Source organism: Coregonus lavaretus, assembly GCF_964263955.1.
Source record: "Coregonus lavaretus genome assembly, chromosome: 3".
Taxonomy (NCBI): Eukaryota; Metazoa; Chordata; class Actinopteri; order Salmoniformes; family Salmonidae; genus Coregonus; species Coregonus lavaretus.
In genome coordinates, this window is record NC_139990.1 from 33,566,380 (window position 1) to 33,581,114 (window position 14,735).

Consider the following 14,735-nt stretch of genomic DNA (forward strand, 5'->3'; position numbering starts at 1 on the left):
GATTTCTAAACCAGATTAGTTCTCAAATAGCAGCTGCGCAATACCATGGTGGGCATGGATAATGTTGGATGCATTGGAATATAAGGTATGGAGAATGATAAAGAGCCTGTAGGATTATAGAAAAAGCAGTTGGGAAATGAATGTTTGTGTTTCAAATAGTAAATATTCAGTGAATGTGAGTATATTTAGATGGTTTACATGATTAACTTTCCTACTAACCTTCTAAATGCTGACGGTGCCAATCCATTCATTATTCTATTAACTATGACTGAGTGTGAGACATGTTTTCCATAATGTACATTTCCTGCATATTAATTCAAACAAAGAACACCAATACAAATATTGTTTCACCATTTACTGAGTACGAAGACAAATAGCAAAGGTGTCTCAGGCAGTATTTAAAGTATCTAAATATAGTGTAACCTATCAATCAATGTATATCAAGTGCCGTGGAGGACACAATCTTACAATGTTGCTATCCAGAAATGAGAGCTTTACCATCTATGCCAAAAGCCTGAGCCTCTGATGGAGACTGTAGAACTGTCATCAACACATGCTTCAGTGATCCTTCTTCTCTCTAGGAGCATTTGTGTGCCCAGGCCCCATAGGTGTATCGAAAGGATCCCACCCTGATCCCACCCAATGTAGCTGACCGATGTAGAGAGAGACAAGGTCCTTAGCAGAATGCAATCTAAAGCTTGTGTGGTCCAGAGACGAGAACTCTACCATCTATGACAAAAGCCTGGGCTCCTGACGGTGACAATAGAATTCTCCCCACTGCATGTTAAAATAGTAAAATAATCTGTCACCTGTTAAACTGATTCTACATTGAATTTAGTGTTTGAGATGCTCAAACAAGCATGTGTATCTGTAGTTGTTCTTAGACTCTAAAATTCCCTACACTGTGTAAGACAAAACCCATAAAGAAAAGACAACAGGCAAATGCATATGTGGTCTCAATGTCTAAATAGTGACGGCAGGGCTAGTTCAAACTGCAGTAGGATGGTTCTCCTCACAGGTGAGGGAATCAGCCCATGCTCGGTGAATAGCACTTGGTTGTTCTCTGGGAGCAGGACACAGGAGAGCTGAATAGATCATGTGAGACAAAAGTGAGAGACAAGAATGAGTAAAAGAAAATAACACAGCAAAGGAATGTAGTTTGTGAGCTAGAAAATTAACATCCTGACAGTCTGAGGCAGGCTGCTCTACTATCACAGGGATAATGTTGGTGTCGTGATGTGACTTTCATTAATCTGATGACTGTTATTTATCGAATCAACTAACTATGTTTAATTGTTACCTGATTAAATTAATCATGTAACAATTAATTCATTAGGAATTTGGGGCACCATGAAATATGTTGTTTAAAGAGTTACCATCTCCTGAATTAAACTCTAAAAGGTCTTTACCTATCACATCCATAAAACAGTCAACGTATTGTGGGGATCTATTTTCTCATAACTGATGGGATGACTAACTTAGAAAGAATGCATTAATGATTAAAGCATAAAAGGTTTGTACTGTACTGATATAAATTGTTTCACCTAACAAGCTGTGATTAATGTGAGGAGCTGTTTTAGGGAGTAGGAGGAGATAAGAACTTGTGTCTCCAAATACTAGACTACACTGCTTCTTTGTGATCTGTGAACCGTCCTTGAACGTAGGTACTTAGAGTACAGTGGAACGGTGTCTATGGGAGCTGACTCTACAGGTTGTTATGATAACAACTTATGCCTGGCAACAGTGTGCAACAGTGGAGCGCCAAGGGTCTGGGACCAGCCTGTGCGCCAACGGATAGGCTGAGTAAGTCTAAACCACGCTCAGTCTCTACTCTGATTGGCCAGCAGGGAGCGGGAACTAGCTCTGTCAAGAGTATTTTAAGAAGAACACATAACAATGGCTTAGTTCTCTGTCTGCCCTGCGTGGTATTACAGTGAGCCCGTATACGAACTTACCATTTAAGCATTTTGCATTAATAAATACTAGACTAACTTGGATACTGTGTAATGACCTCTTTTGTCCCAAATACCAGATTTGAATTGACGCAACTTAACAGTATTAATTCATAACCTCTTATCATATCATTCTGAATGGTCGTATCCTTCTTGGATCTGCAAAAACCCCAGCTTTACTTAGGATTCAGTACTACACAAATTGGTTTAATTATTTATTTAGTTATAATAACACAGAATTAACATACACACTTAATACATGAGAAAACGTCCCTAGCGGACTAACAACACAACATGACTGCTTGTTTACCAAAAGAGGGAGGGGTAGAGAGAGAGAGAGAGAGAGAGAGAGAGAGAGAGAGAGAAAGAGACACTTATCGTTGATTGGAAACTACTCTCAAAGTAATCATAAAAAACTTTGCACACGAACCCACCCGTTTGGAGTAAGAAATCATGAATGTATCTACGCGTGAATGCCTTCATTCGTCGTCTATCTCTGTTGAAACCAAGCCCTCTTGAAAGGGTTTTGGTTGGGTCTCCTCAGTGTAATGCTCTGAGTGTTTCTTCAGAACAGCTACTTAGCTGTACCAGTGATTGTCTGAGAGGGGAGCTTTCTTCTCCCTCCACCTCGTGTGGTTAGTCAGAGTTTGAACCACTTTACACGCACAGCTGCAGCCTGGCAATGTTCGGGTCTAGTCTGGGAGGTGATCTTCACCTCGTGTTGAGGTTCAACGTTCCAACCATTTTCAGACGTGTAGCAACCGCCTCACGTCTTTCTGGTCTAAAGGCTGATTTCTCTTCCAAGCCTTTATGCACTCTTGGTCAAAAGGGGCATTCCGTCATGCTGACACACTCTCTGAGCTCACTCGGGGCATGGCTACTTACTGTGCACAGCATATATGAAAAACAATAATCTCATTAGAAAACTAAAATTCCTATCTTAACAAAGATACTTTCATCATGTTTCATATTATATACACAACGTATTGGATGAAAACTTGACAGATATAGGGGATATACTTTCCAAGTTACAGTATTTTCTTGATACCATTCTTAACCAAGGGTCATAGACTGTTTAGGCACCATTTAAGAGGCATTGGAGTTTCTCTACAAGTAAGGTGAGTCAACATGTTTGTTCTACTTACACAAACACACACACAGAAATCAGTGCCATGGACAGCCACATCATATGTAGCTTACGCTGATTGGACTAAATCGTTTTTGGTATTTTTTAATTGTCACTGTATTAGACTAAGCATAGGTGGTTAGATGAAATGGTGCTGGAATACTTGCTTGATCATGCTGTAGGTCATGTAACTGTTTGTTACATGCAATATGTACTTCACCGGACAGATGTTGCTCTCCGGATTTGTGATGAATTTATTCTGCCACTGTGTCTTCTTATTGTCTCGGCCTTAGGCCTAAAAACGATAGCTAAAAACGGCTCTTCATCTAGTAGAATTTGATGCACACTTTTCCACAATGCAAGAGGTTGGCTGCGGGTGATAGACCTTAGTTCTCTTCAAGTAGCCAAACAAAACTGTTACTTAATTGGGAAGATATTAAATTTTGAAGCTTCTGCGGTGTTCAAATGTAGGCTAAGTAGTTTTTGATCTGCTTAAATTGATCAATTGTATTGCATCGTAGTCTACATCTTTGAATAATTGTTTTAATAATAATATATATTGTCTATATACACACTAATTAACCAAAAGTATGTGGACACCTGCTCGCCGAACATCTCAATCCAAAATCATGGGCATTAATATGGAGTTGGAGTCCCCTTTGCTGCTATAACAGCCTCCATCTCTTCTGGGGAGGCTTTCCACTAGATGTTGGGACATTGCTGCAGGGACTTGCTTCCATTCAGCCACAAGAGCATTTGTGAGGTCGGGCACTGATGTTGAACGATTTGGCCTGGATCGCAGTCGGCATTCCAATTCATCCCAAAGGTGTTCGATGGGGTTGAGGTCAGGGCTCTGTGCAGGCCAGTCAAGTTCTTCCACACCGATCTCGACAAACCATTTCTGTATGGACGTCGCTTTGTGCACGGGGCATTGTCATGCTGAAACAGGAAAGGGCCTTCCCCAAACTGTTACCACAAAGTTGGAATCACAGAATCGTCTAGAATGTCATTGTATGCTGTAGCGTTAAAGATTTCCATTCACTGGACCTAAGGGGCCTATCCCGAACCATTGAAAAACAGCCTCAGACCATTATTCCTTCTCCACCTAACTTTACAGTTGGCACTATGCATTGGAGCAGGAAGCGTTCTCCTGGCATCCGCCAAACCCAGATTTGTCCAACAGACTGGCAGATGGTGAAGCTTGATTCATCACTCAACATAACACGTTTCCACTGCACAGAGTCCAATGGTGGAGAGCTTTACACCACTCCAGCCGACGCTTGACATTGCGCATGGTGATCTTAGGCTTGTGTGCGGCTTCTCGGCCGCACACAAGCTCCCGACGAACAGTTCTTGTGCTGACGTTGCTTCCAGAGGCAGTTTGGAACTTGGTAGTGAGTGTTGCAACCGAGGAGAGACGATTTTTACGCGCTATGCGCTTCAGTTGAGGCGGTCCCTTTCTGTGAGCTTATGTGGCCTACCACTTTGCGACTGAGCCATTGTTTCTCCTAGACATTTCTACTTCACAATAACAGCACTCACAGTTGACCAGGGCACCTCTAGCAGGGCAGACATTTGACAAACTGACTTGCTGGAAAGGTGGCATCCTATGACGGTGCCACGTTGAAAGTCACTGAGCTCTTCAGTAAGGCCATTCTACTGCCAATGTTTGTCTACGGAGATTGCATGGCTGTGTGGTCGATTTCATACACCTGTCAGCAACGGGTATGACTGAAATAGCTGCATCCACTCATTTGAAAGTGTGTCCACATTATTTTGGCCATGTAGTGTATATACAGTATATATACACAGTACCAGTGCTGAATCAGATGACCTGGCCTCCACAATCCCCAGTATTCCTGGTGAAGCTGGTTGAGAGAATGCCAAGAGTGTGCAAAGCTGTCATCAAGGCAAAGGGTGGCTATTTGAAGAATCTCAAATATAAAATATATTTTGATTTGTTTAACACTTTTTTGGGTACTACATGATTCCATATATGTTATTTCATAGCTTTGATGTCTTCACTATTATTCTACAATGTAAAAAATAGTAAAAATAAAGAAAAACCCTTGAATGAGTAGGTGTGTCCAAACTTTTGACTGGTACTATATATATATATATATATCATTTCTATTATTTAAAAAAAAAAATCAGGAGGTGCTGCAGCACCCTCAGCACCCCTACTTCCCACGGCTATGCCTACACGCTGTCTGCCATCTGCAGTTGAAAATAGTCTTGATTCATCCATCCAACTAAAGCGTGCATCCATCTCCAGCCATCCTCTTATCCTTGTTCCCTATGAGTGTTCTCTCGCGCTCTCTGTCTGAGATCAGGCTGCGGGCAGTGGACGACGGAAAAGCAAGATGTGGGGCTCTGGAGGGAAAGAGAAAAAAAAAGGAAACATTTGTGAATGTGAAGTTCAGGAACTGAATGAAAACAACCAAAATGTACAGTTGAAACAGGGATTCATCCATGAACAGCACACTTCTCCAGCGTGCCAGTGGCCATCGAAGGTGAGCATTTGACCACTGAAGTCGGTTACGACGCCAAACTGCAGTCAGGTCAAGAACCTGGTGAGGACAACGAGCACGCAGATGAGATTCCCTGATACGGTTTCTGACAGTTTGTGCAAAAATGTTTCAGTTGTGCAAACCCAGTTTCATCAGCTGTCCGGATGGCTGGTATCAGACCATCCCGCAGGTGATGAAGCCGGATGTGGAGGTCCTGGGCTGGTGTGGTTACATGTGGTCTGCAGTTGTGAAGCCGGTTGGACGCACTGCCAAATTCTCTAAAACTACATTATGGTAGAGAAATTAACATTAAATTATCTGGCAACAGCTCTGGTGGACATTCCTGCAGTCAGTCTGCCAATTGCACGCTCCCTCAAAACTTGAGACATCTGTGGCATCGTGTTGTGACAATATTGCACAATTTAGTTGCCTTTTTTTGTCCCCAGCACAAGATAAACCTGTGTAATGATCATGCTGTTTAGTCAGCTTTTTTGATATGCCACACCTGTCAGGTGGATTGATTATCTTGGCAAAGGAGAAATGCTCACTAACAGGGATGTAAATAAATTTGTGCACAAAACTTAAGAGAAGTAACATCTATGGGTGTATGGAACATTTCTGGGATCTATTATTTCAGTTCATGAAATATGGGACCAACACTTTACATGTTGCGTTTATATTTTTGTTCAGTATAGTTTTTACCAGATAGCTAGTCTCTCCAGGTTGCCTCCCACCATTTTCCAATGCTCCAGCTTATGCCTAGAGTTGGGTTTTCGAGACTACCAGACAGCCCACTTACAGCATTACATTTTTTTTACAGCCTTGCCCAGCTGAAACCGATGAAGCCCATATATAACCCAGTTTGGGCCCACCTGGACATGTTGATTGGAAGGGAAGGTCTCCAAACAAAGTTTTTTTTTCAATCATTTTGGTGCAATTTTCACAAGTATGTGGTACATTTTCACAACTCTAAGCACAACATTCTGAACAGATCATCAAAATGGCTCATGTTTCAAAACTATAAATCACATTTTCAATTGCCTGGGTAAAACAAAGTATCTTGTTCACTGCACTGAATCACATTGCATACATTTTCCATCTGGTATCTGCTTTTCACAATACAATGTTCACATTACTTTTGAAACGCCAAGGTAGTGGGTTCGATCCCCGGGACCACCCATACACAAAAAAATGTATGCACGCATGACTGTAAGTCGCTTTGGATAAAAGCGTCTGCTAAATGGCATATTATTATATTATTATAATTACATGATTTCCTTGTCATTTGTTGAAACATAAAACACTTAAACTGCTCAAAACTGATAACTATGTCTACTGAACCAACATTTTATAGTGCCTAGTTATACTCAAGGGGTACCTTTGGACAGGGCCAATGTCTACAGACCCCCTTGTCTTAGTCCCCAGTATTTATGCTACAATAGTTTGTATGTGCCGGAAGGCTAGGGTCAGTCTGTCTTACCTGGTGTACTGTGTGATCTTTGGCATGCTCCCACTAATTCCCCTCTTTCGTTCTCTTTGTCCTGTCCTGGTGGACCAGAGCCCTTGGACAGTGCCTCAGGACAACCTGGTCTGATTCCAATCCTGGCTGTTCCGGTCCACCTGGTCGTGTTGCTGATCCCATTTCTGCTGTTCTGACTGCAGCTGTGGAGCGCTGACCTGACTTCACCAGGTGTGGTACCATGTCCCAGACCCCCGCTGATCATAATAGGAGGGCTAATGGAATTTCACAATATTTCAATGTAATGTTTCAAGGACAAAATTACATGTATTTAAGTATATGTATTTATCGTAGTGGGGACAGTACCACTTTATTTTTTTTATCACACACACGTCATAATCAGTGACATGAATTTCAAATTAAAACATTTATTTCTGGGGTACAAGAACTCATAAATACTGAGCAGCTGATTTGTACAATCATAGACATGGCAACAAAGATCTTGGGCCCCATTTTGACAGCTCTAAAACAGACAGTATTACTTATAATTGCAGGCCACGATTGATTTACAATGTCCAGAGTACTATCATCATTTGTACAGAGTAGGAGTGCATACACTTGACGCAATCTGCGGTATTCAAAACAAGTTGAATCAAGTGACATAACAGGTATTTGATCATATAGTAATTTTGGTAACATCCCTGCACATTTGCAGTTCCAAAAATGTCCCCCTTACATTTTACACAATTACTATCTGGATTAAAATCGGATATGAGCATCATGTTAGTCAACTCACAGCAGATATAGTGGGTTAAGGTTTAGAATAATAAAAAATGTGTTGCCACAACCTCAGCTTTTCCTTTTCTTCCCAGGTGCACACCTTGACAACATTATCAAGTTGGTCCTAGTACAAAAGTTAGAATGATTACAGAAATACAGATAGAGAAAAGGATGAAAGGGTTCCAAGCAGGTCCAGAGGAAATGTGAAAGGCTTTACAGTGAGTGAGGACAGTGGGTTGGAGCTCTTGACTCTGGCTCCACTGCAATGTATACAATACACATGTGGGAAATAGTCTTGATTCATCCATCCAACTAAAGCGTGCATCCATCTCCAGCCACCCTCTTATCCTTGTTCCCTATGAGTGTTCTCTCGCGCTCTCTGTCTGAGATCAGGCTGCGGGCAGTGGACGGCGGAAAAGCAAGATGTGGGGCTCTGGAGGGAAAGAGAAAAAAAAAGGAAACATTTGTGAATGTGAAGTTCAGGAACTGAATGAAAACAACCAAAATGTCAGGTTGTTTCCCAAATATCTCTCATTCCTTCCAAAGTGTGCCCTTGTTTACTGCCTATCACTAAATTTAAAGAAAATGGCTGGTATAAGAAACATGGTTTGTGGGAAGTAGTGAACGAAAGGAGATATTATTGGGACTCACCCTTATTGTGGACACCTGCACACCTGATCATTCTTTCATGTATTCTAGTAGTCTCGTGAGGCCATCCTTGATCCTTCCAAATCTCGTCTCATTGACTCGAATATTGGAAGTCTGGAGAACTTCAGTATTGGATTTTGCATTTGAATGGGAGCGCTGGCTGTTAGCGCTTGTATTTGTTTGGCCTCGGAGTAGAAATTAAGTTTCCCCTCAGGAGAGGCATTAACTTATTTTTTTCATTGTTTTGTCAGTGCCGCTTTTCCTACAGTCAAAGTTTTAGTAGCCCATGTTTAGAAACAATACCTCTGTTTGGAGCTCCATCAATGCAAAATATTGTATTGTTTGATAAGTGGCAACGCATCACTAGTCTATCGTACTCCATCCCTTTTTAACGTCTTTCTGCCGACATGTTCCCCCAGCTTTCGGAACAATGAGAGCGAAGCCTGTGTCCGAGGGTAGTATTCTAGCACCCATCTTAGGACCATGACATGTGTGAGGCTTGTCTGAGAAAGTAAATGAAAACTAAACCAGATGCAATGTAGGACAGTGGCATGTGTGAGGCTTTTGTTAAACGAAGTCTGCAAATCAGCGCACACGTGCTGAATACATTTCAGTGACCATCCATCGCGTAACAAGATACAGACCTCCCTTCTAGGACACACGGCACGCTCCAACCACTCCATCTAACACTGGTCTTAATGTCTGCTTTGGCCATGTAGGCCTTCATTCTTTGTGTGTTCAGTGAAGGGTGTGTCTAATGATGCACATAAGGCAAGCTCATCAAATAAGTTAGTGGGACACACAACCACATGTTCAATAGATGCCCTGGCTTGGTAAAACACGCAGGATATTTTGCTATCATTGCTGAAATGCTTAGACTCAATGTCTTGTGTTCAGGTGACAGACAAGAACAGATGTATTTGGAGACAAACAGTATGAGTCAGACCTCATGATCTGCTGATGACAAGAGACCAGTATCAAAGGTGGTAGTAGTCATTCCAATGGAGGCTGAGCACCATCTTCTGTTACAAACACAGATCTTTGAGCTCTCAACAACATGAGTGTACTGTATTCTAGGGTTGGGCGATGTCCAACCTTTGTCCTATCTTGATTATGTACCTATAAAAACAGTGATATACGACACTATCGCCCCTATTAATTTTTAAAAAATGTAATAAGCTGCTAAAACGCAGTTGGTCTATAGCGCGAAATCGAATGCAACTGGTCGAATCATGATGAAAGATAATGTTGAAATCCTGGGCAGAGGCTAAGTGCAGGCAATGGCAAATCTTTTCTAATATTCCTTTCTGGTGGAAGAGCAAAACAGGTTTGCCTGTATCTCATGTGCGCTCTTTACTTGTCAGTGCTCCAAACAGGACATGAGTCTTTTTACCTAAACATGCACACACCATCAGAATTCATAGCAAGCAGTGCACTGGATTAGTCAGAGTTGATTAAATATAACAGAACAGATCAACTGGAATGACATTCACTCTCACGGGATGGGTTGCCAAAAACAACTAACATAAATGACTGCATTGAGGCATGTCACTGTGCTTCTATGGCTGTAGGCACCATGCCACTGCCTATTTCTTTTGTCAAGACAGCTCATAATCCAGTGCCTTTACCACAGTCAACACACCTACAGTGCCTATAGAAAGTTTACACCCTCTTTCAAAATATTCACATTTAGCCAGGAATTAAAATGCATTTTCCATTGATCTACCCATCCTACTCTGGATAAAAACAAAAACATCTATAAAACCTTTAAAACTGAAATAACTTGGTTGGATAAGTGTCCAACCCCCTTGTAATAGCAATCATAAATGAGCTCAGGTGTAACCAATCACCTTCAAAATCACACCAAGTCAATTGGCCTCCACCTGTGTTAAATTGTCTGTAACACTAAAAACAAAATAGAATGTTTATGAAACGTAAAATAAAAACAAGTGGATCTGAAAACAAACAAACTAAATCTTAAAACTAATAGGAATGTTATTTAACCTTTATTTTAAAAACAGGGAAAACATTGAGACCTAGGTCTCTTTTACAAATGTGCCCTGAATATACAACATAAATATACACATTATACCCAAACATACACATTCAAATACAAAAACACAGTCATGGGAAAGAAAAATGTACATTCCTCCACAAATATGACCCCAATCAATACTTTAAATTGCCAGAACGGCACCAGAACATCAAGATTAAATGTTTTTAGAATTTTGTTCCAGCAATACAGTGCATTAAAACTAAAAGCAGATTTACCTAGCTCGGTGGACACCCTAGGAACCTCAAGAGTTAAGCAATCCTGTGAATGGGTTAGGCAACTCGGGTGTCTAGGCAACTCAGGTGTCTATACTTCAACAGCAAGGTTAGATAAGACGGAAGTTTATGAAGTAGGGCCTTATAAACAAAAAGGGAGTAATGTAGTTATCTACGGGTCTTCAGCGAAGTCCAAAAAAACAAATATAAAAACTATTAAAGCTTCGTAGGCTAGAATATTTGGGAAATAAACTACTGTTCATGACTAACTTGTCTTAAAGCTTTTATGATAGGCCTAGGAGGATAGTTTATTGGCCATTTGGTTTTCAACCTTGCATGGAGGGATTTTCCAGGCCCACATGGATCATTTATTTCTTAAGCTCAAACTTGATTCAACTTGTAAATTTTTCTATAGGCTATTGATATGGTTTGTTCTCTCATTATTAGTCCTATTGAAATAACTTTCAGATGGAACACTGTATACATTCATTGCTTGATCGGGAGAAAGCCATACATAAAACAATGAAGCGGAGCCTTCAAGTTATATTCAAAGCTTATCGAATGGTAAGAAGGGAATATAGGCTACATTTTTTTCAACAGCTAGACAAGATAGTTAAGATGTATCCGTTATTAGCCTAATGGCCATGCATCCGACAGAGAGAAATACAATACAATATTTTCTGACTGGACATTTTGCACCGCTTTGGTGGAATTCTCTGCTCTGTCTGACCTACATTCCTCTCTTGCGTTCTGTAGGCTACAACATATTTATTGAAATAGGCTACAGCAAATAGGAATAGGTAAATTACTTGGAATGTGTGCTGCCCTGCTGTGCGAGACTCCGTTTTTTACTGCGCGGCGCCAGTCAGGTTCAAATATAGGCTAAACCATCATCTGTCACATCATGATGTAGTCACCATCGCCGATGGCTGTCAATCATCGTCGCTAGACAGATGCTATTGTACTATCACCCAACCCTACTGCTTTCATTAGTCCACACCGTAGCAAACCATAGAAAAAACATTTAACGAAAACAAGTTTCTTATTTGACAAATGCAGGTAGGTCCCTCTCCGTTTCGGCCAGTTTACTTCCAAGTCAATACACCCCATATCACGATGGTTTACACAGTACACAGAGAATTCATTAGGCAACATGAGCTTCAAACAAGGAGCAGCACATCCTAATCACCAGTGTAGCACATCCTAATCACCATTGTAGCAGTAATGACCCAAACCCAAGACACGGGTACAACATTATTCCCCCAGTCAGAGACAGTTCCCCCCAGTACAGTTTGTATAACTCAATGTTATGCCACTGTATTCACCACATCACACTGCCTACTGTACTGATATGAACCCCCATGGTGCGCCATAGGCACAACTGTAATCCCCCAGTATAGTTCAGTGTTGTATTCCTCCATAATAGCCTATATGCTGCTGTATTCACCAGCACTCTTTCTACTGTACTGAGCGTTAGTACTAACATCTGTCAGTGTTTGTCACAGTGTACCTGGTTGATGGATCATGTAGTGTATCCAGCCTTGACTTTGCTGGACGCCCAGGTTCCTCCACTCCGTCTCTGACATCAAATGGGTCTTGGGCACACGCTTGGCAATGTCCTTGGGCAGCATCACGTGCCTACAGACAGTGGAGAAATGGAATGGTACTTTACTGAGTCACGCGGTGTCAACATCACAGGGCTAGGAAGGAAGACCGATGCCAGGCAAGACATACGTGTCGATATTAGCTAGCTAGATTAAACCTGTTTTAGAAAAAAGTACAGTCTTTACTTACCTATACTCGAATTTCTCATCGTCGTATTTGTCAGAGTAATATATCTGCTTCTGAGACATGATGCCAACCTGAAAAAGAGTGCAACGTTATATCATACATTAGCTACTCATGTTCATCAGCATGTCACCCACTGAGTGTTCTAGCTAACATAGTTCATAAAACACAAAATGTCATCCAACAACTGTTGAAACTAGCTAGCTAAGTTAGTAGGCTAGTTAAATAGCTAGAAAACAATAATGAATTAGCTAAAGTTAGCTAGCTAGCTACTACGTTAGCTTGGACAAGTAAAACACAAATCACCTTCAGGTGGCTCGTTCCAAATTATTGTAGTTGTGATTTCCTGATGAAAATCTAGAAATTTCACAACAGGCCTGTCTTTCCTATAATATTTTTCGGTCACCAATGTATTTAAATGTCCACGTAGTAGCTAGCTAGCTAGCCTTGTGCTGATGTGGTCAATGGACCTTTTTCACGTTTCGCTACGAGTTTCCCGCTCTAATGTTACTGATCCTGCCTTTCACCGTTAAAAAAGTCACCGCTGCTCCTCATTGGTCAATCCTCTCATATAAATGATCATGTGACTTATGCTGCGTTTAGACGAGGCACGCAAAAACCGTAATACCTGTCAGCATAGAGGGACAAGAAAGCAATAAAGAGGGTGACCGCAAAAGCAAGCCAGCGCGCCGGTATGTGTTGCTATGGGGATTTCAGTACACGATCAGTGCAAATCAACATCCAGTAGAAAACAACGTTACGGTAGACCGCAAAAGTATAAATATTTGGCGGCTGGTGGTGAATAACGAAATTTACTGTTGCGCTCTCATTGAAAACAATGATATCCGGTTTGCCGTCCTCCGTTTACCTCGTTCATGTAAACGCTGCATTACCTCGGCCCTGTCATTCTTCTTCTTTGGAATTTGGTTGGCGGATCGCATCCAACTTTTAGGTGCGTACACCGCCACCTACTGTACTATAGTGTGAGGCCAGTCACGGCCTGCCTAAAATTACATTTTCTTAATTAGTCCTGTTCCTCTAGTGAAATATAGCCCTACACACCACCACCTACACTCATCAAAAACCCACTAACCCAATCCACTACTTTGACACTATCTGCTCCTGCACCATGCCAACGTCCTGGGAGGACGGGACACCACCCGAGTCAAATCTCGTATACCCAAATACATCTCTGCAGCTGCCACCACAACATCTATTTTATGTGATTTACATTCCATTTCTGAGGTACAGTTGAGAACCACTGCTATTAACGCTAAGAAGCCAACCTTACTGAAGAATAAATCACTTGTTGGCATATCCCTCTGTGCTGGCACAAATCTACTACTCACTGGAATCTTCTCAGGATCCCTCACCCTTGACCCATCCTCCTCTACTTTATTCACTGCCTCAGCATATGACACCTTCTGCACTACTCTGACTCTGGCCACTTCAACCTGCCTCTCTCGCACCGGACACTTCCGATCCACAGCAACATGGGCACCCCTACAGTTAACACACACAACTTTATCCACCAAAACTACACAATCCTCTGTCCCATGCCCTCCTGCACGCTTCCCACTTGGAATCTTAATCCTACACACTGCTGTGACATGACCATAAGCGTTGCACCTGAAACAACGCAGTGGATTCGGCACAAAAGCTCCAACAGGATAACTGATATATCCTAACATGACTTTGACGGGTAGAGACTCTGACTCAAAACTCAAAAGGACTGACAGTGACTCCTCTGTTTCACCACGCTCCCCACCGGGTCCGCGACACACCACACTGCGGGCGTCCCAAACACCAGGAATCTTCAACTTCAATTGCTCGATCTCCACACTTAACGCTACTCCAGAAATCACTATTTTCAATGGTGCCCTGTTCTGAAGAGCATAGCAAGAAACAGATCTAGACACAGGTTGCGTGACACGGAGCGCCTAATCACTCTGATCAGAAGACGGCCCTGTCATTGGTTAGAATCTAGCAAAATAAGATTGGTTACTTATCCATTTGACACCCGTAACCATCTTAATAATAATAATAATATGCCATTTAGCAGACATTTTTGTGTATCTTCTTCCTCTTCTTCCTCTTCTTCTACTACTTCTTCTTCTTCTTCTTCAATGAGGTTTAACAGTGGTTGGAATCCAATAAATGTTGCATTACCGCCACCAATTAGACTGGAGTATAGCTTCCATTAA

General features: G+C 41.7%; 1 protein-coding gene across 2 annotated transcripts; it reads right to left on the reverse strand.

Annotated features, from left to right (window-relative positions):
* Positions 1-7,394: 7,394 nt before the first annotated feature.
* cks1b (CDC28 protein kinase regulatory subunit 1B) lies at positions 7,395-13,440 on the reverse strand. Of its 2 annotated transcripts, none has more exons than XM_084157165.1 (4): positions 12,838-13,440; positions 12,538-12,605; positions 12,254-12,381; positions 7,395-8,260 (listed from the first exon to the last, which is right to left on the reverse strand). In XM_084157165.1, the coding sequence occupies exons 2-4, from the start codon at positions 12,594-12,596 to the stop codon at positions 8,217-8,219; spliced, it is 231 nt and encodes a 76-aa protein (XP_084013291.1). In that variant the 5' UTR covers positions 12,597-12,605; positions 12,838-13,440; the 3' UTR covers positions 7,395-8,216. The 2 variants fall into 2 exon arrangements, with proteins under 2 accessions (XP_084013291.1, XP_084013292.1); XM_084157166.1 differs by having other exon boundaries at positions 13,002-13,056.
* Between the last annotated feature and the right edge of the window lie 1,295 nt (positions 13,441-14,735).